At 44.9% G+C, this 21,106-nt stretch overlaps 1 protein-coding gene across 2 annotated transcripts in view; it reads right to left on the bottom strand.

The window, feature by feature from the left end:
* The window catches only part of ASTN1 (astrotactin 1), a 306,052-nt gene that overhangs the window by 122,435 nt on the left and 162,511 nt on the right, over positions 1-21,106 (bottom strand). For both annotated transcript variants that reach the window (XM_027613431.2, XM_027613432.2), the window contains exon 8: positions 15,643-15,727. In XM_027613431.2, coding sequence (XP_027469232.1) covers positions 15,643-15,727 — 85 coding nt within the window. The remainder of the gene's footprint in view (positions 1-15,642; positions 15,728-21,106) is intronic.

Here is a 21,106-nt window from a genome sequence, read left to right as displayed (position 1 = left end):
GATCTGACAGGTATTTCTGTTTCCTCTGACAATTTAAACTATCTCACGGAATCCCTGGAAGATTGCTGTGATGCCCCACATCCCCCCCCCCCCCCGTGTGTCACTGGGAACCAATAAAGGAAAGGGTACGTGAGCTCCTTGGCAAGCGGAGAGAAATGACGGCTCTTTCTTGTAACCAGTCAGACCAGACCACTCCCCCCAGCATTTAACCTGGACCTAAGGGAGCCAACTGAACTAGATCCCAAGCAGATTCATTTGCTTCTCCAGATTATTAAATACAGGCTTGGGGGAGCTGAACGGTAACAAGAGAAGTGACCTCCTGGGTTGAACCCTGTCTTTAGGAAAAATGCATGCCTTGAACACTGAACGAGAGTCACAAATACAAGCTTAGAGAATGAGAATTCTGCATCCAAATTCATTAAAGGACACTTGGCTGGGCCCCTGTGGCTCCTGCCAAGAAAAGGCAGGCTAGATGAGGGTCAGAAAGGATCCTTCTCAACGGTCTAGAATGAAATAGCAAAAGAAACCTTTGTCTCCCTTCCTGTCTTTCCAATAAGATTTAGGATTTCTTTTAAGATGATCTTTGTTGCAACCTCTATCATCCTGTATTATTTGGTGGCAGGTACAGGGAAAGAGAGAGACTAAGAAGAACAAGAAAAAATTGTTACTTTTCCTTCCTGAAAAATGACCAGGGTGGAACCTTCAACCAGCTTGCATTATTTGTTCATTAATTCAGTCATTGAGTTGATGTTTATTGAACACCTACTGTATGACCGAGAGATCTAGGCATCGCAAACACAAAAAGATAAAAAAAGAGCCAATAAAAGGAACAGTGTGTGTCCTCAAGGAGTTTCCTGCCGCCGCTGTCCAGTTCAGGGGGGGAAACAGACAAGAATGACAGCACAGCACCAAACTGAGCTCTCATTTGCTTGCCTTTGGGCAGGTGCTAGGGAACCCCAGGGAAGAGTCTTCTAAATCCGCTGCAGCAGAAACTAGGAGCAGAGCAAAAGCAAGAATGTTCTGGGATGGGTTTTTGGAGCAGTTGTTAGAGGTAAATAGGAGCAGGGTATTTATCCTTGAATGCTACCCACCCCCGTGGCCAAAAGAACCTAGGAGCTCTCCCAGAAACACGTTCCTTCCAGAAAATCACCTGCTTTAAAGTCTGGCTGCATCCATGTCACGAGTACACACTGGATGGCCTAACCTCAGTCAGCTTGTCATCCGGCTGTGGTGATTTGCATTATGGTTATGAGTGGAGCCACTTCAGGACCACTCTGTTCTCAGTCTTTGGTATGCTGCCTTCTCATTCTTCGATTCATCTCAACTTGCTCATCATTCATTCATTCAATAGACTGTATTTACAGTCAGCCCCCAACTTTCCTATATGCGACTCTCTCATATCCTGCCCTTCCTGCACTTTGTACTTCAATTTATGCCAAGGGTGAATTTTCATAATTTTGAGGGAGATTTCGCACTTCCTCCCTCAAGGTTGAGCCCCATCAGAGCCTCATCTGGGTGGTAACATGTGTGTGGTGGCGGTGGGGGGGGAGGTCAGGGGAGGTTTGCTGAGAAGGAAGTGAAGAACACGGACTCCATTCACTCTAACGTTGTGGATGTTCACAGTAGTTAGCACTCCCCGTGAGAACCAGGAGCCTTGGAAGAATCAGCAGGTCCATTCCTCTCCCCTCCTGCCTACCCTCCACCTTCATGGACTGTTCTGAGGTACAAATTTCCACAAGGCCTATCTAGACTACATCCTGTGTGTACAAAAACTGTCTTCTTGTAAAGTTGTGGCCAGATTACCAATGTGGTACCTATCACAGCTTTTCCTCTTTCCTGTCTCCATGATCTCTCCCCACCTCACTCTGCTCCGCTGGGATTGATCTCTCCTATAAAGCCTTAATATTGAAGCTGTGTTTCTAGAGTACTCAGGCTGGGACAGGCTATGTTTTTCAATGTCTTCAACTGTAAAATGAGGGTAGACAGTAATAGTATCTCCTTCATAAAGTTGGTGTGAAGATTAAATGAGGAGATGTTAAGTGCTTTGAACAGTGCCTAGCACATAATAAACCTGACATGACTGATAGCTATTATTATCCATCTTCTTTTTTTTTCAGGCACCTAACACAATCTCTGAGACATGGAAGGTCATCAATAAATGTTTTTCAAATGAATGACTCGTGAATGTACACTGCTTTAGTGGCACTTGAAAGACAAATGACTTAACTCAGAAAAGAACACCATGCCAAATATTAAATATAAATAAGCTGTTTTCTCTTTTGTGGGTAAAGAGACTTAAGTACCAAGAAATGTGCAAAGAAATTCATGCAGAGGTTTACACAGGACATACATGGATAACCTCACAGGTAACTATTCACTTATTCATTCAACAAACATGTATTTGGTGCTGAATCTGAATGTGACAGGAAATGCCATAGGGTTACAATGATGAATAAGACATGCGCCTGAACTTGAGGAACTTGCAAGCTGGAAGAGCAGGGGCCAAAACAGATTAGTGAACAGATGATTAGAATGATCAGATCATTATTTTATGGTGTGAAAGCAACGGCAGAGATATGTACGGGGAAGACACAGGGTCACAGAAGAAGGCCCCTTTGTAAAAGCTAGGTAGCACCAGTTAGATATCTCAGGGGGGCTATCTGGATGCAGACCTAAACACTAAGTAGGAAACAGTCAAAAAAGTTTGGGAGTGGGCTAGGGAAGAGAGTAGGAAAAGCCACTCCAGGCCCAGCAACCCCACAGGCAAATGCCCAGACACGTGGTAAGCACAGTGCACAGATAGGCTGGACAACAGATTCAATGTCATTGGAACCTAACAATCCAGGCAGAGAGAGACTGGGGTGATAGGACTGATGGGGTTGGCAGGAACCAGGTCAAAAAGAGCTTGCAAGCCACCCTAGGAAGCCCCAGATTTATGCTGTAAGGGCCACAGGTTTCACTGGTGAGTTTTGGGGCAGGGTACAAAATAGCTCCTCTGCGTAGCCACTGTCTCCCTTCCCAACTTCCATCCCACAGTGCCTTAGATTACCAACTGGAACCTTAAACATGTCCTACATTCTGTATCACCAGCCCTAGCAAGTTTAATTGCTAAATTGGTTGAAACTGAAAGAATGGGGAAAGGTTTTGCGATAGCATCACCAGCCTTCTCCCTGGGCTTCAGTTCAAAGGAATCACGGTTCAGGGCCAGAGGAGAGAGGAGCAGACTTAATGCACTTGTAGGTTCTGCTCTCTCCCTCTGCAGTCCTCTGGTGCACAAGGGCACAGCAGGAGTTGCTGGGAAACAGAGTCTTTGATGATGTGTTCTCCCTGCTGTGAAGACTAATGACTTCAAAGAGGGCATCCCGCCACGCTAAGGGCTTGCGTGGAAAATCTGACTGCAGTGTAATTAGGAAGAGGCTTGAGCCTAGGCTTCTATGTCCAACAGCACCCTCCTCTGCCCGCTAGAAAACACAATTTGGGGAAGGGAGAGACAAAGATTTTGAAGAGCAGGGTGTGTCTTCAGAATGACTGCTTTGATGCTGATAAAAAGGGGGGAAAAAAGTTCAAATCAAACCAAACCAACCAACCAAACAACAAACAAACAAACAAAAAAACCAGCCTGGGCAGGAACTGCTGGTCAGTGGTCAAAATGGAGAGATTTTAAATAATGGAAGCAAAACCTCCCTCCTGAAAACCAGCCTCCTGGCAGGTATCATGGTGCCTGATGCTGATTCCCATGCATTAGATAATCTCGCTTTCTAGGATTCTCATTTACCTCTCAGCACCTTACAAGGTAGGTACTATTATTATCATCCCCATTTCACAGGAGGGGAAGTTACATCACAGACAGCTTATGTAATTTGCCCAACGGAAAGGGGTTGGGACTCAGGGGTTCTGTTGTACAGTCCTAACCAATATGTTCTATGGACTCAGTTCTTCACCTGTTTAAGCTCCTAATGGACTGGACCTCCTAGGACTGTTGTGAAGATTGAAGAGGGTGTTTGGCAGAGAGGAAGTCTTCAATGGAAGTGATGTGCTGTGAGTGGTCTCGGGACCTTCCCCCCCTTCCTGCCTCCAATATAAATATCTTCCCTGTGAGCCCATTTCTCGTAATGCTTGAAATTTCACTGGTAGCTCTTCCATTTTTATTGAGCACCTGCCATATGCAAGAAAGTGTGTACTTGAGAATGAGACTCAAAATTTTGCCCTGGCTCCAAAGGTCTTAGGGTCTACAAGGGGTCAAGACCAATCTAGGGCTAGAAAGAACAAGGCACAATGTGGCAACTGACACAAGGTGTGAGGCAGCCCAAAGGAGGAAGAGATGGCTTCCAATTGGGGAACTAGGGAAGACTTTATGGAGGACCAGGAATTGGGGCAGGGCCTTGGAGAATAGATAGAATTAACTGGGGGGGGGGGGGGGGAGTAATGGAGGGAGTAACTGGAGAGGAAGATGTGTCCGGAGTAGAAGTGGGGAGGGTGTCGAGTAAAAAGTAAGGATGGTCAGGCCATACTTGTCCTTACCCATCACACTGACAGCTTGGACACAGGGTCAGACTGCTGGGGTCATTCCGTCTCCCGCCATTCATTCCTACCATGTGCTCTTAAGCACGTTATTGGACCCTTTGTGCCATGGTTTCCTCATCTGCATGATGTGAGGAAGGAATGATCTGAACACTCACAGAGCATTTACAAATAATGCCTTCACATAGAAAGCACTCAGTGAATGGGGCTCACTCGCTGGGGCTCGATCCCAGGACTCTGGGATCATGATCTGAGCTGAAGGCAGGTGTGCAGCTACCGAGATGCCCCACGGTAGGTTATTCTAAACCCAACTTGCCAAGCTGATATTAAGATCACATCATTTGGTGGCAGTTCAAAAGAACATACATGAGGCCATGTCCAATGCAAAACTCAATGCCATCACTTATTGAGAGCTTATATATTTTATTTAACATTATTGAGTACAACATATTTTATTTATGTCTTCCCCATAAACCTTATAACAACTCTATGAAGTGGATACTATTATTCTTATTTTTACTGATGAAGTTGAGGCTCAAAAAAGTTATGAAGTCAACCCAAAATAGTGCTTTTAAATAGAAGAAATGAGATTTGAGCCCAAAACTCAGTCCAACAATATGCTCTTCCCACTGTGCTCTGCTGCCCCCTCTACAGATAAAAATGTGAGCAGGTGAACATTAATCCTCTTGGAAGCGAGGGATCCACAGCCTCCCAGCTTGGATGAAATGGTTTAACCAAGGCTATTAAGTGAAGTCCAGTTAACGATACCCAAGCTTATCCCTGGAAAGAAAAGCCTCTGCGCATATTCAGACGACCTTTATCCTAGGCCAAATAGCTTGGGGAAGATGGATAGCCCCATCCCTCAAACATGAAGACGCCACTCCTGACCTATTGGGTAAATGTTCTGAAATCTTTGCTGACTACAAGGACCTGACTAGGTGTTTTATTCTCCCATGATTGTGCTGGTAGATGAGTAAAGGCAATCCATGCGTTGGGTACATGGTGTAGGTTGTGCGATACCCCCTGCTACAGTAATGGGCCATCTTGACTTAAACACATGGCTGTGGTTCCACACTGGCCACAGCAAAGAGCTAGTCAGTAGCAGATGCCTGCCCCTGAGAGACAGTTACCAGCCAGGGGCCCCTAAGATGTGTCTGAGTGCTTTTTTCCAACCTGGATTGGCATTTACTGTGTTTAAGTCCCCAGCGAGGCCCCTCTAGTGGCTTGTGGCTTTCCCTAGGACTCTACATCATTCTGAAAGAGATGCTTAACTACAGACTACATACTTGTCATTGTTTTAATCCAGGCATCAACTCATGGATCCCCTGCCCCCAGAGTCTCGAGGCTGAACTGCGGCTTCTCTCCAGCTTCCATTTCATTTAGAGACTCTCTAGCCCTTGAGGGATTGGACACAAGAAAGTTCTCTTCAGGGACCCCAAGAGTCTCTTTTCTTGCCTCTGAGACTCTCAATATTGCTGCAATATTCAAGAGATTCACCTGTAAAATGGGGCCATTAATAGTTTCTACTTTGCAGCACTGAAATGAGAATTACATGTGTTGGTGCGTAAAAAATACTGAGGAGAGTGGCTGGTGCATCACAAGGGCTATGTAAGTGTCAGTTATTACTATTACTAATATTAATATCAGTACTATTACTACAGCACTTGAAGGGCACAGTGTGGGGTGTGCTATAATACCAGGCCTGCAAAGTACTATGGCTCACCACACTGATGTTAATTCTACTCCAGGTAGGCTTTCAGTGTAGACTGTGCTCCCATTTTTGACCATCCCACAACGGTGAGTACTCACTCTATTTAAAGTCACCCTCTCCTGTAGTTATAAACAAGGGAGTCCCTGCTGTACGCCATGGGATCCTCCACCTCCAGGGCTAATTAGGGCTAGTGGGGCACTCGGGCTTTGAGCAGCTGTCCAAGGTCCTGCACAACTGAACTCTGGGACCCTCCTATATCCAAGGGTCTTAGATCCAAAGGACAACCTTGGCTCGAATGGGCTGTATCTCCTCAAGGAAACGATGCTACTCTTGGTGTGGGAAAGTTAATAAGCTTGGTGGAAAGGAGACTATACGGAGGTAAAAGACTATCCCAATTGTTAAGCTACATCATGGTTTAATAAATGCCTCAATGTTGGCATCAGACAACAAGAACAAGTTCTGTTCAGGGCTCTGTGACTCTGGTCACCATACAACTAAGCCTCAAATAACAATAGGCACCGTTCTCATTATACATACATATGTATATGTATATGTATATGTATATGTATATGTATATGTATATGTATATGTATATGTGTGTGTGTGTGTATAAAACAGAGCAAGAGCTATAACACTATGATGTGATTTTTGTTAAAAAAGGATTACACTTAAACAAACAAAACAAAAGGTCAAAATGAGTTCCCTCTAGGGAATGGTACTTCAGATGGCTTGGATTTTCTTCTTTTTACTGCCAGTGTGTGTGCTTGTGTGTGTCCTTTCCCTAGATTTTCTGTGAGTGTGTGTGCTTGTGTGTGTCCTTTCCCTAGATTTTCTACCAATTATATGCATTCTTTCTATTAAAAGGAAAAAAATAAAGTAAAAAACAAATGTGTAGTGACAAAATGTTTGCTCTCCAATTTCCGAAATTACATGAACTTAAAATTTCAAAAAGATAATTACAGCATGAATGTTTGACCAAGAATCCAAAATATTTAATCTAGGAAGGATACACCTTAAGGTTATTTTTACTAAAATTGTTTTCACAGAAATCATAGGTAGAATAAACACTACTAACTACTCACCTCTTAACCAGTTCGTAGGATTTTTATCAAGACTAGTGGTAGTAAAAAAAAAAGACTGAGTCCAGCATTACATATTTAATAAATGACAGCTATTAATCAGCATTATATGAGGGACTGCTCAAAGTCTTCAGTGACATTGAAGTTGTACAGAATTAAACACTGTGCTGAATGTGAGGGTCACTGCTTGAGGTTCATCCAGCCCTTTGCTACCCAGACTTACAGAGACGTTTTATTAGAGTTTGACCTGAATGCTAGACCCTGAACCACTTTCTTCTTTCCCCCCAAATCAGGTTAAAATTGAGACATTAAGAATAACTTGCCATGGCAAAAGTTTTGAGAAAAAGAATGTACTGCAGAGATATGTTTAAAGCTTCCTTCGTTTTTGCCTCCAAATTTTGTGATTATAAAAGTAATACATGCTTACTGTTACATTATGAAAGAGAACAAAAATATATAAAATTGAGGGGAGCGGGGGGGAAGCAAAATTTTTGATGCATAGCAAAAGAAATTGGGAGGAAATGTGCCAAAATGGTAATGGTAGTTTTCTCTGAGCATGGGATAATGAGTGGATTTTTTTTCTATTTATTTTAAAGAAAAGAAAAAAAAAGATAAATAGCCAAGATCTCCAAAGCCAGGGAAAATGACGGTACTCTCAAACCTAGTATTCTTAGACCAAAACCCAAGGAAGCTGAAGGTCCAGCGAGCATTCCTAGTGGAAAATATCCATGCATTCAGTAGAATATATAAATTCAGGACACTATCTGGAAAGCATGGGCAAGACATAAAACATTCATTTCTATAAAATTGAAACAATTTATCTTCCATTCTTGAGCAGATGGGAGGGTAAATTGAGGTTGATTTTTTTTTTTCACCCTGGTGGTCATGTTGGAGGAAATATGAGTGTTCCCGCCTCCGGCACTGTTTAAAATAAGTCTCTTGGTGCCGTGACTGGACTAGTCAGAGAGAACACTGTGGTAGCTTCACCCTCCTCCAGGGGTAGGCAGTACAGTAGGGGGACTGCAGAGGCTTGTCACTTGGGGAAGGTGGGATGAGGAGGCCCCTCAGTCCCGGGGAGGCGGGGGAGGATGCAGAGAAGCAGGTGGGGACCACAGAACATCCACCTCTCATCTACAGCTGGTAACTGACTTTCAGACTGTTACATGCTCTTCACATTGCACTCTCTTTGAATTTACCTGACTGAATTAGCTCCAATACCCACCTGTCACTGTCAAGCTTGGCTACCAGCTCTGTGACATTAAGCAAGTTTCTTCACCTCTCTGGCCCCCAATTTCCCAATCAAAAAAAAAAAAATGCAAGGATCCTTTAGGATGCACTCAGCCACAGTCTACAAACCCGTTCTTATTTTCATTGCAGGGGATGGTGCAGTGGTAAGAAGGTGCCCTCCCGAGGGGTCTAGAGACCTCACATCCAAATCAGGAAGGGTTCTTAAGTCTGGCTATGCTTTAGAATCATTTGGGGGAGCCTATTGTAGGTACAGATTCTGGACCCTCTCCCAGGCCTATGCAATTAAAATTTCCGGAGGTAGAAATCAGAAATCCATATTTTAAATAAGCTCCCCAGATGATTCTTTAGTATCTGCTCCATGCACAGGCATCAGGGAATCCATTACTAATGGCATATTTTGCTCTTATATCATCTTGAGTAACCAAGAAGGTTACAGTTGCCTCTAAGAGGGGAGCAAAGGGCACCACCTAAAACGACCAGAGTCAGGGTCAGCACAGCTCATTAAGTGCCTCCGTGCAAATCAGAAGAAGGTGCCCATCTGGACAAACACAGCCTTTGTCTCAGCGTTTGCTTGCCTTGGCGAGCACAGGCTAGGTTTCAGCCCTCAGTTGCTCTCCTAGCCAGATGTCTATCTGTAACGTACAAGGTCCCTCACTGCACTCAGCTGACTGACCACACACCTTTTGTGAAAATGGGTCACGTCAACATGTTTTCACTTGAGAAAATCCCTGAGGACGAGGTGCAGAGTTTCCCAAGCCAAGTGGGGGACCTGATCCCATTACGCCTGTCTGAGAGGTCCTAGTGGGTGGGGCTCCATGCTCAACCCCTCGGTTCCTGCCTGCTTGTTCGGGGAGGGGTCAGTTCTCTTTCCACAGGACAATATTTCAGCTGCAATCAGGTTACAGCAGGGCTTCTAACGAGAGAGGGAACTAGGAACTTTAGGCTTAATTCTAAGAGCTAAGATGAAGATCTGTCTGACATTGAAATGGGTGGGACAAAGGACAGCCACGTTGCTATCGACTCCTGGGGGAAGAGGAGGAAATGGAAGCAAAGAAACAAGGAGAGGAGAAAAGAAGAATGAGAAATAACGGGCCAAATAAACACACTGGAAACCCTTGTCAGGAATACATGAGTAAGTTAGGAGTAATTAGAAAGAGCGACATACGCACACACAGAAACAGAGAAAAGGAGAACAAAAAGAGAGCTAATGGGAAGATAATCCCATTTGTGCATGGCAATGACAGGCGCGGGCACAGACCATGCCGACAGGGCTGGAGGGCAGGAGGGAGGGCACCCAGAGATAAAAAGAGCAGGGCCAGGCTGGCCTGCAAATCTTGTCTGAGGGGCTGGGGTAAGGTGACTGGGGCATCGGTGACACAGAAATCAGTGACAAGTGGGTGGGAAAATAAAAGCCAGACAATGAGCTAGAAATGGACAGAGAGAAGTCGCAAAATGTCATATGTCACCCAGGACTGTCTGACTCCAGCTGAGTCACTTCTAAAGAGACTTTGGGCAGGTCAAAGAAGGCCAAACACTGCCCAAGACCCGGACTTGGGATCCGAGATACACCCCAGCATTGCAATCACTGCCTTCCAGTGCCTGGATATTTGCCCTGTGATTGTCGGAGAGCTGAAAAGAGGGCTTTGCTCAGATGTAGGTGGCCAGGAAGTGAGGACGGGTTTGGGATTCATTTTGAGTTGGTGGGGGGGGGTCTGGTCTCTGCTCAATACCCAGAACCCAGAGGCAGACGCATCTTCTCCACCGGGCTCTGGTCATTGCAATGAGAGTTGTCTCCAGGGAAATGTTACGAATGGCATCATTCAGGCAGGCCCAAATAAAATTACTGGCCATCAAGGACGTATTTTGAGCACAACAGAGGGGCTGAGGCCAAGCATGACAGACACCGTCCTCATGCTTGGCTTGAAAAGGAAACCGGATTCTTTGGGGTGGGACACTTGCTCCTTACATGGATTTAGAATCCCCAAGCAGTCACTCTTGGAAGGGGGCAGCAAGGAGAAGTGGTAGAAATACACGAAGAGAACAGGAAGCACCTGGCACAATGGAAGGGACAGATTAAGGCGGCGTGGGCTGTGTGAGAGCGAAAGAGCGCAAATGCGCATGCCCGCGCATGCGCACATGTGTTCTTATCTGGGCCTACCATGGTAAACGTGTTGTTTCCTGAGTAGGCAGTGAAAGAAGGTTCTGATTCCTGACAACAGCTTCTTAAAGCCGTAAAGAAACACCTGTTCATTTCCCACAGCCAACTCTTCCCGTCTCATGAATTATCACTTGATCACCACTCTTCACCGAAACCTAGTGATAGGTGAGAGTCCTTCAGTGGGAAATCTCCTTGGTGTTGCCCTCTGTACCTGAGATGCTGGAATAAGAAATCAGACTACTATTTAGAGGGAATCTTCAAATGCATCAATTTTATGTAATGTGGTGCTCTGAATAATGTAGCTAGAAGCCCTTGGGGCACACTTTTAATTTAACAACAAAAAACTTCTGATAGCCTTTCTTAATAATCTCCAAAGTAGTTAAATAAATTTGTTTTTTTTCTCCTCTAATATGTACATGTAAATCAATCTCTCTTGCTTCCTCCACCCTCATTTACTGGTTTCATTTCTTGTTAGAATTTTCTTTTTTTTTTTCTTGTTAGAATTTTCAATTTGTACTTGTTGTCGAACAAATAGTAGGTATATACTCTAATAGTCCCTGTCTGTGTAAAGCCACAGGATAGGAGGCTGCGAGTTTCTAGTGAATTCATGGCAGATTAGACAGAAGACCTGGTAAAGCCCTATGCTGGGGTAGGGCTCTTTTATATCCTAGGTCCTCTGTGGGACAACTGTGTCACCAGGGATGCTGTGGCAGGAAATGATTGATTTTGTTGCCAACCTCGAAGACCAAAAATATAATCTCAAACATTCCATGCTCTTTTAATAACTCATTAGAAATCTGTCGTCCATGACTTTGTTTAAATCTTTTTGAAGCTATTTTTTACTTAGTGGATAGGAGCTTTTTGAGTAATAAGTTCAATAATTTTACAACTGGTGACCTGCTCCTGTCACCTGGGTGCACTACACTGACTGGCTTCACCTCCCAGATCCACTTACACTTTTCTCAACATGGGCATTTTTGGCAGAACCAGAGTCACCAAAAAAATGGTTGCAACCCCCTTAACTCACATGCCTTACACATATGGTCCCCTATTCTGTCATTCTTTGCTGTTTGGTCTAGAAAACTTTCATCTACAGAATAATTTTTAGGACTATGTTTTACTTACAGAATCCAGATAAATACAAATTTAGAGGTTTTCAGTGGGTTTGTTTTGTTTTTTGTTTTCTTTTTAGGGTTATTTTATTTAATTTTTTAAAAAGATTTTATTTATTTGAGAGAGAGTGAGAGAGAGAAAGATCACAAGCAGGGGGTGGGGCAGAGGGAGAAGCAGACTCCCCACCAAGCAGGGAGCCCGATGCGGGACTCCATCCCAGGACCCTGGGATCATGACCTGAACTGAAGACAGACATTTAACCGACTGAGCCACCCAGACGCCCTATTTTATTTTGAAGGACCCAGAATGATAATGTATAGAGGGACTATCCCACCAAATATACAGACACCTTGGGACTTCTCCATCCTGCTAACCATTTTAGGGGCACCTACATGGAAGTTTAGTGTCCAAAGCCTTAGAAAGCAAGAACTCCTCAAAAGCTAGTCTTTACCCACTTTATCAGCCTCTTCTCCTGTCTCTATAAACCGGACTCTTAAGCTACACTGGGCTACTTATTTGCTAGTCCCGGAGAACTCATGCTTCTTATGTCTCCAGGCCTTGGCATATGCTGTTCCCTTTGCTTAGAATTACCTTTGTCAGCCATTAAATAGAACAGTTCAAAATCTAACTTCACCACAACGTCCCATTCTAGGTTCTTAGACATCACCTAAGTCACCCCTTAAACTGTAATCACATAGACCTTTGCTCGCACCTTTCTTTTAATAGGTTTTAGAATTCATTGTCATTTTTTTGTTATGTGCCCATTATCTATCTAGACTATTAGTTCTTCCAGAGCAGAGACCACATCTTCTTATAATTAGCAATCTAGCTTATCCTGGTACAATAGGTAATCAAGTTGAGTATTGAAAACATGAATGAGTGAGAGCACAAATGATGGTGTGCAGGGCTGAGAGGATTCGTACGAATAAACCAGCTCACTCACACACATATGCACACACCACGCATGCGTACACCATGTACGCATAAGCAGCACGCACACGTGCACAAAGTGCATGCGCACGCACATGGGTCTCGGTAAACTGGAGCACCAGGCAGAGGCTGGGTAAAGTTGCAGGTGTAATTTTTTGTATTAATGTCCTTAATCAATTTTCTTCCTTGTCTGAAAGTCATGAATGCTTATTGCTACTTTTCTCCTCATACATTAACCTAGATTTTTCACAAGGGAATTCATTTTAAATATCACTGGCCTGGGATTTGCTTGTTCTACTTCAAAAGAACATTCAGCTATTTTTATGTATGCAATACAAGGATATTAGATGAAAAATATAAATACCCACACATGCTGCTTACCTTCACCTTCTGGAACATTAAATATTCAGGAAAATCAGGCCCGCCATCGATTTTTCCATAATACCCCAATCCGTATCATTAGTTGGCAATCTGTCAGGCCGGTTTCAACTCAAGTGACAGACTTCACGTTCAAATCAATTTCGATTAATTTTGTAAGAATCATTTAGAGAAACGTGGCATCAGACCCCTGATTTAAATCAAGATGTATGGCATCCTCCACTTTTCATTTATCTTGTCATTTTATGAGGAAAATGCCATCTTTTGTCTGGCATTTTTTAATATACATATAAACCCATGCTGCTTATCACTCCTGGTTCCATTATCCCCAAGATAGTCACTTTTTTTTCCCTCCTAACAGTTGCTCCATTATTTTATTAGTGTCCAAAACGAGACCTCGCAGACAGTGATGATCAGAGAATAATGGAAATTAGAGATGGAAATGACAGATTAGGTCTCCTTGTCTGTTTCCTGGGGCTAATGTTCCTGTCAGTCTGCAACTCGGTGCTTTAGCCTGTCTTATTTTAAATGACACCAACGTGGGGCCCCCACCAAGTCCCTGGAGGCTCTTGTCTACATCCCTAAGACTGCCTCTACAACGCAGCCAGAGGGGATGACGAACCCTTGTGCAATTACCAAGTGAAGCCAGGCCGTCCTCGCATGATCTGTCTGCAAGGCGAGGGATGTGGAGGCTTGAGCGATTAGCCACCAAATCCAATCACTGCAGAGGGCCAGCCTGGATCATTCAGGGCAAAAAGCGAAATGATATTTTGTCGTTTTCTTCAGGAGCAAGTTTGCAGGCTAAGAGATAGAGAGCTGGTTATCCATCACCCTTTACAACATTTTACTCAGTAAGAATCATAGCCAACTGAGATGCTTGGCCATCACGTAGGCTAAAATCCTGGCTCCCCATCCGTAATGCAAACGTTTCAGGGGTCAGAGAGTGAAGGGACTAAGGTGACTCTAAACAGTGAATGGCCCTCTGTATTCATACCCCACCTGACATCTATTAGCTAAGTCCTCGGCCCTCCCCACTCATCTTTCAACAACACACAACCTCATGTGTATTTATACCCTCTACAAACACCTTCCTCCAACTCCAGGGGACAGCCTCTCTGATAACGATCTCAAGTTCAACAGAAACAGACCAATCCTTCACTTTCACCAACAGAAGAATTCCATGGCATTTTGACTTCCTCAGGTTTTCTGACCTGTGACTCAGATTTCCTTCCCCTAACTTCATTCTCTCTTGTCCTAATTCCTCAACCTCAACCAGTTCCAGAACATTTGCCCTCTTCTAACGTCGATGGGAATCTATCATGCCTTGACTTAGTCATCAGCTGGCCAGTTCTCCGAGTTGAGTCCTTCTATCCTTTATCATAAATCACTCCCTTGGGCTCTTCGATCATTTTTATTGCTCTTCTCCAAACTCTCACCCATTTGTCTCCATATTTATTGCTTTGAGAGTCCAGAACTACACTCCTTATTCTAGGCTCAGTCTCATCAGGATCCTACAGAGGGGGCTGATCATCGACCTCGGGGATAGGAGTCCTCCATGGCAATGTATGAAATGATGGTGGTGCCTTTTTTCCACCTTGTCAGGCTGCAAACACACTTCCAACGTGCACATAAGCAATCACTCTCAGATGGCTTGTGCCTTGATTTCTTTCTAGTGTTCCCTGTTCCATTGACTGCTATTATTAGTTAGTGTTTATTGATCCCTTTCTCTTCCCACCCTGCTCCACGAGTGAGTCAATGCAGAAAGCAGGCTCTCAGCACCCAAAACGGAGTAGAAAGTTGCCTCTAAAAAGCGAAGGAAGACACTCAGTGCTGATGGCGGTGCAGCAATGTGAATGATCTTCATGCCACTGAATCGTACACTTCAAAATGATTAAAATGGTCAATTTTATGGGATGTAGATTTTATCAATTTTTTAATGTAAAAAAAAAAAGAAAAAAACAAGACAAGGGAACTCTTCTCCCAGTCATGTGTGCTTAGGGGAAAGCAAAGGTCTCAGAAAGAAAGGGTGACTGGGGATCTGGCAGAAGTACCCTTACGTCACCCGCACGTCATCCTGGCTGACAGTGATGGGGAAAACACGTTTCTCCTCATGTCCATCTCTCAAAGCTCCTCGAGCTCTGGGAGAGCCACACGGGAGTCTGTGTGGCTATGTGCATCTCCAACAAAATCATCAGCTAAGTTCTGCCTGTGGAATCCTGGTGGCTGGCGGTGGAATGAAAAAGAAGACAGGGACAGCTTGATTTTCAGATCCCAGCTGGAGGCTGTGGGGCTGCGAGTCAGAGGCATCATCTCTGAACTCGTAAATGGAGAAAAAGATGACACGGACGTCACTGGAATGGTATAAATATGGAAATGCATGGTGACATTTTTACCCATTCGCGATTCAGAATATAACTACCCTTTAGCTCCCTTCCCCTGCACACTATGGCTCCAAAGAAGGGTGACATCAGGGAACTGGCTCACTTGCCATCCCCTGCACTTACCCCTGGTTTGTGCCCCATTCATTCCGAATGCAAAGGTGCTTGTGTACTGGATCCTTCATGTAACCTTCGTAGCAGAGGCATTCCCCTTAGAAGCAGCGTAGGAAGAAGAAACATGAAGCAATTGATTAACATGTCTGTTTGAGAAAATGAATATGAAATGATCAGATTAAACTCCGACTCTAATAGTGGTGTGGATGAAAAAATAAATCCCATGTCACACATCCCCGTCTCTACCACCCACGTGAATGAACACACCCTCAATCTCTCCATCTTCTACTACGTGCTGATTTTCACTAGTGGAGGAACCCAACATTTACAAAGAACCTACTATATGTGCTCTGTAAAAACAAAGACCAAGAACTCTTTGAGCAAAAGGACTTTTTCATCCTGATTTGCTCAGTGCCTAGTCTCCTGCCAGGCACATGTTAGGTGATCAATGAGTGTTTAAAGAGCACCTAAGTGACTTAGTTCATCACATATTTCTAAGAAACTTGAAAAGTAGGTGTTATTAGCTGTGCTATGCCGATAGGGGAAACTGAGGCTCAGAAAAATGAAGGGATCTGGAGACAGCTTAAGGACAGTCAACATTTGAATCTGTGATTCTCTGGCTCTGGACCTTTATTCCCACCATGCTGTGCTGTTAGCCCATGGAACAACTCCATGGTTAGAGGAGGCCACTTATACCTGTTACGGTCTGGGTTTTTGTTTTCAAATGAAAATGGCTAATGATTTTGGAGCTGTTAAACAGAAGAACCATCCACAATTTTCTATTTGTTTTGGATATTACTATGCTTCATTACCACTAGTTACTCCATTAATATACCAAGGGGTTCACAACCCCTCTGGAATTGTATGCAAAACAGTGTATGTGTGTATGTGCATCTTCCCATGGCAGGGTTCCATAACATTATTCTGATTTACGACCAAACTCGAGACCCCCAAAGATGAAGAATCATTGCCTGACTTAGCACTGATCTTGAAAAAAATTGCTCCTGTTCCCTTATATTAATAATTCGTTACATAATGTTATGTATCCCTAAACTGCTGAGACCAGTCCCACTTCAGCACGAGTGTTAACCCTTTCACTGGCTGGTTAATTCGTAGGTGGTAAAAGAACAGGGTGTGACTTCCTATAATTGGTAAGTAACAAAAGTGGCTTACCCTAAGGAGACAAGGGGCATACAGTTTCTTCATCCTTCTAGCAAAAGACACTTAAAAAAGGATACACATAGAATAATAGCTTTGAGTGCTATTTTCTCTTTTCAAAGACAAAAACCAATAAAAATGAAGCAAAGGGGCCCCACAGGTATGAGGGAAGGGGTTGGGTAGGTTCTAAAGCAATGAGTTTTTTGTTAAGATCTAAGCTTAACCACTCCTTTCAAGATGGACTTGTAAGCTACTCCCCATCAGGGCCCCACTACCAGATAATGCTCATTTTCTTCCCCCCACACCTGCTTAGCTCCAGGTGCTGAGGAGTTAAGTGAAAATTAGCAACTTCTTAGTTTGTGGGGGCTCTACTCAGACTATGAGGTCAGTACTCTCTTTCCTGTATGGAACAGTCAGGCTTCACATGAGTTAGATTCACAATAGGATCAAATTCACGGGCTTCAGGGGTGCTGAGCTGTATCTAGGAATGGTCAGGGAGGTAGGGGTGGAACATAGGAAAACAAAGCTTGAAATTAGGAAGATGATAATAAAGCTTTCAGATGAAGAGTGTTTCTCTGGGAAAAGGAAAGATAAGAAGGCAAGTACCAGAGGGTCATAAAAGAAGAAAATCACCAAGGAGCCACGCCCCCTATCTTACCAATCTCAAGGAAAGCAGGGGTTCAAGACTATAAGCTACACAAGGGCAGGAACAAGGTTTGTTTTTCTGCATGAGTAGTGATTTTGTACATAGTGTATAATGGAAAATTAATTAATTAACTTAAAAATTTTACCCTACATTTATAGATAACACCACTACCACCATTCTCAAGATAGCAAGATCAAAGGCAATTAATGGGTCTAGGGCACAGACATGCTTCTCCCTTCAGAAGATCATCTCCTGACTGTCCTTGTGTGACATTAAAAACCACCTAGTAACCTCAAGAGGTTGTCGGACCCATCACTCCGAGTCTCAGAGGGGTCTTGACTCGAGGCCTTGCCCTAGAAATAAGGACTGACAAAAAAGGGAGTCCTTCCACGTTTGATATCTAGTTACCACAAAACATGTAAAAATAAATGCACCAACAACTCAGAGTTCAAGCAGAGCCCAATTTTCCTAATGATGGCAATATGTACCACTTGTAGAGCGCATTTACCTTTCTCAAATTGCCTTCAAAGTCATTATCTCCTTATGATGTTTCATCACTCATGACTATGTGGGGACACCGCCGATAAGAGAGAAAGCTTTCCTCCGTATAATGTCATGTGCAGCCCAAAGTCAGAGCAACAGAGACATTTTCAAACATATCAGGCTCGAGTTTGAGGAGATCCAAAATCTGCCTCTCAAATGATCCTCATTTCCGGAACCCACCAAACGTCCCCCTTCTGCCTTCCTCCTCAAAACCAGTTTGGCCATCTACACCGAAAGGAGTTCAGACTTGATGAGGAAAGTTGCTATGGCAACCAAATGCTAAATCTTGACTTTAAGAGGGGTTTCGTGCAAGCACGAGCTCCGACTGTTAGCTGTGAATTTTAAAGACCCCACAAGGGTGTTGGATGCCCTCCTAAGCTAGAAGTGTTACAGTCTCTGCATCTGCTGTGACAGATGGCGGGGAACACATGACGTGCCGACTCGGCGGCGGTGTTCGCAGGAATCCAATGGAGAGACGTGTCACGGCCACGGAGAAGTGCCCGGCTGGGAGGGAGTGTGCCCTGCAGGAAGCATGCACGGGTGACCGCACTACAGGGAGGGCCAGGAAATGGCGACCCTGGATTTGTGCTTGGTACCCTGAGGTTGGATGCCGTGAAGTGTGGCATGGTGGCATTTGTATGGTGCCTGTGCCTTCCCTCATTTCCAATTCTACAGGTCAAGGACTGAGGGGCAAAGCTCATCAAAGGCTTGACGCAAGACCTTGGAGCTAGGGCTCCTCAGACACGACTGGGCTGGACTTGACCACGCCAAAAGCCCCGAGTCACCTATCCTTCAGGTCTCCGTTGGCTTTTATTAAATGGAACTGGGTGATGTACTCCCTCTGAAAAGGGAAATCTCTGGAAGACATCTGGACTTGGGTAATGTCTAACTGCCTGGCCTCCCCCGCTGTGGAGACATCAGGCAAGAGGCAGGCCCAGAGTCAAATAGCCCTGCATGACTCTGGGTGGGCAGACAGAGGGGAATATGCCAAAGTATGTCTTGAAGGAAAGTGCTTTCATGGAGCCACAAAAGGGAGTCTGGAAAGAGTGGGCAATCCACGTGGCAGGAACAAAATGGGAGCTCTGCTACCCTGCCAAATTGGGTTCGAGAGAGAGAGAGAGAAAAAGAGAGAGGCAGTGGTTCAGACCAAGGGAAGGAGAGGAGGACTAGATTGAGTGTGGAAAACTGTCCAACGCCCCTCGCCAAATTTTACATATTTCTCTGTGGTTAGAACTGGCTTCTAGAGAGATCTGGGGTAGAAGGAATGCCTGTGGATGGCAATCTTGGATGGCAATTAAAATTTGATTTAGCTTGGGAGCCTGTGCTCCTTGCAGACCCATAAAAGCTACATATCTTGAAAAGGGGAGTGAGGGTCTGTGGCCAGGGCTGGTGGGGGCTATGAAATCAAGTAGGTGTGTGAAGTCTCCTCAGTTGCCCAACAGGCAGAACAAAGCTGGGGAATGGAAGGGTAAGAAATGCCGCTGAAACCAGTTAGTCTGTGTTTCCATCAAAAGCCAAGCAAGCGAGCAAACAGACAACCGTAAGAAAAACCTTGGAAGGCATAGGAAAAGTCAACCTCTGGCTGGCTCCAGCTAGGGCAGTAAGCCATTCAACCTCAGCGGTTGGCTGTTAGCCTGCCTGGGCCGGAGACACACCTAGGGCCACAAACCTGGGAGGATCTGGGGAAGAATGTCAGTGTGCAGTTGGCCAAGAGCTTTCAGGCACTGGGCTCACAGTTCTAGGTACCTTACATCCCTCCCAAACAGTGTGTTGCTAGAATGTAGAAGGGAGGTTGTAAGGGAAAACAGATCAGCAAGCTTCCTCCAGCTTCAGTTCTTCTGTAGACTCCTGACACATTTTTGGAAGGTGTATGTGGCCGCTATCAATGGGGCTGGGGAGCTACAAAGAGGAGCATAACGACGCTTGTCCTTTCTCTGCCCTTTTCCTCCTCCTGTTTCTACAGGTGCCATGACAATGATCACAAAGTTAGTGGTTGAAACAGCACTAATTTATTATCTTACAGTTCTGTAGGTCAGAAGACTGACATAAGTCTCACGGGACTAAACACAAAGGGGTCCAGAGGGCTATGTTCCTTTTCGGAGCCTCAAGAGGAGGATCTGTTTCCTTGCCTTTTCCAGCTTCTGGAGGCTGCCCCCATTTCCTTAGGTCGTGGCCCCTTCCTCCAGTTTCAAAGCTGGCAGTGGCTGGTGGGGTCCTTCTCGTATCTGGTGTGGTAGGGTCTGGCCTCCTCTTCTGCCTCCCTCTTCCACTTTTAAGTACCCTTGTGATTGCACTGGGCCTACCTAGTTGATCCAAGATACTCTCCTCGTTTTATTTATTTTTTTTAAAGATTTATTTATTTGAGAGAGAGCGAGAGAGCTAGAGTGAGCAGGGAAGGGGGGCAAAGGGAGAGAATCTCAAGGGTGGACTCTCCACTGAGCAGGGAGCCCAACTCAGGGCTCGATCTCACAACCCTGAGATCATGACCTGAGCCGAAACCAAGAATCGGACGCTTCACCGACTGAGCCACCCAGGCGCCCCTACTCTCCTCATTTTAAAGCCAGTTGTTTGGCAACCTTAATTCATCTTTGCCATTTAACATAACTCATTCACAGGTTCTGGGGATGAGGAGGAGTCCATCTTCGGGGTCCCAATATTCTGCCTACCACAGCTGCTATTCGGGACCACTGTGCAGGTGATGAGTAAACACGTGCTTAACTCTGGAACCCTCTGGAAGGTTGCCTGAGGAGAGCTCCAGGCCCCAGAGGATGCTCTTTTGCAGTGACTGAGCGTGTGTGTTTGTGTGTTTGTGCAGTGCGTGTGTGAAGAAGTACACACGTGCACTTGCACAGTCCCACATCTCCATATGGGCAGACCCCTCAGCATGGCTGGGAAAGCACATGTCCCAACACTATGACATTTCCAAGTGAGTTAGCTGGAGGGTTGCAAAAATAACGTCGGCTTGACTTGCAGCCAATTCCCACACTCAGCTCTTTGGAGAAGGGCTCTAGGATGGAGTGTGGGAGGCGATAAAGTTTCTTACTGATGAGCGTGTGGGTTGACCACATCATCCCACGTGCGGGAAGAAGCAGGGCGGGAAGGGGGACGGCTTCCTTTTCCAACATTAAT

This window comes from Zalophus californianus, chromosome 10, assembly GCF_009762305.2.
Source record: "Zalophus californianus isolate mZalCal1 chromosome 10, mZalCal1.pri.v2, whole genome shotgun sequence".
Classification (NCBI taxonomy): Eukaryota; Metazoa; Chordata; class Mammalia; order Carnivora; family Otariidae; genus Zalophus; species Zalophus californianus.
This window is presented reverse-complemented; position numbering and strand designations above follow the sequence as displayed.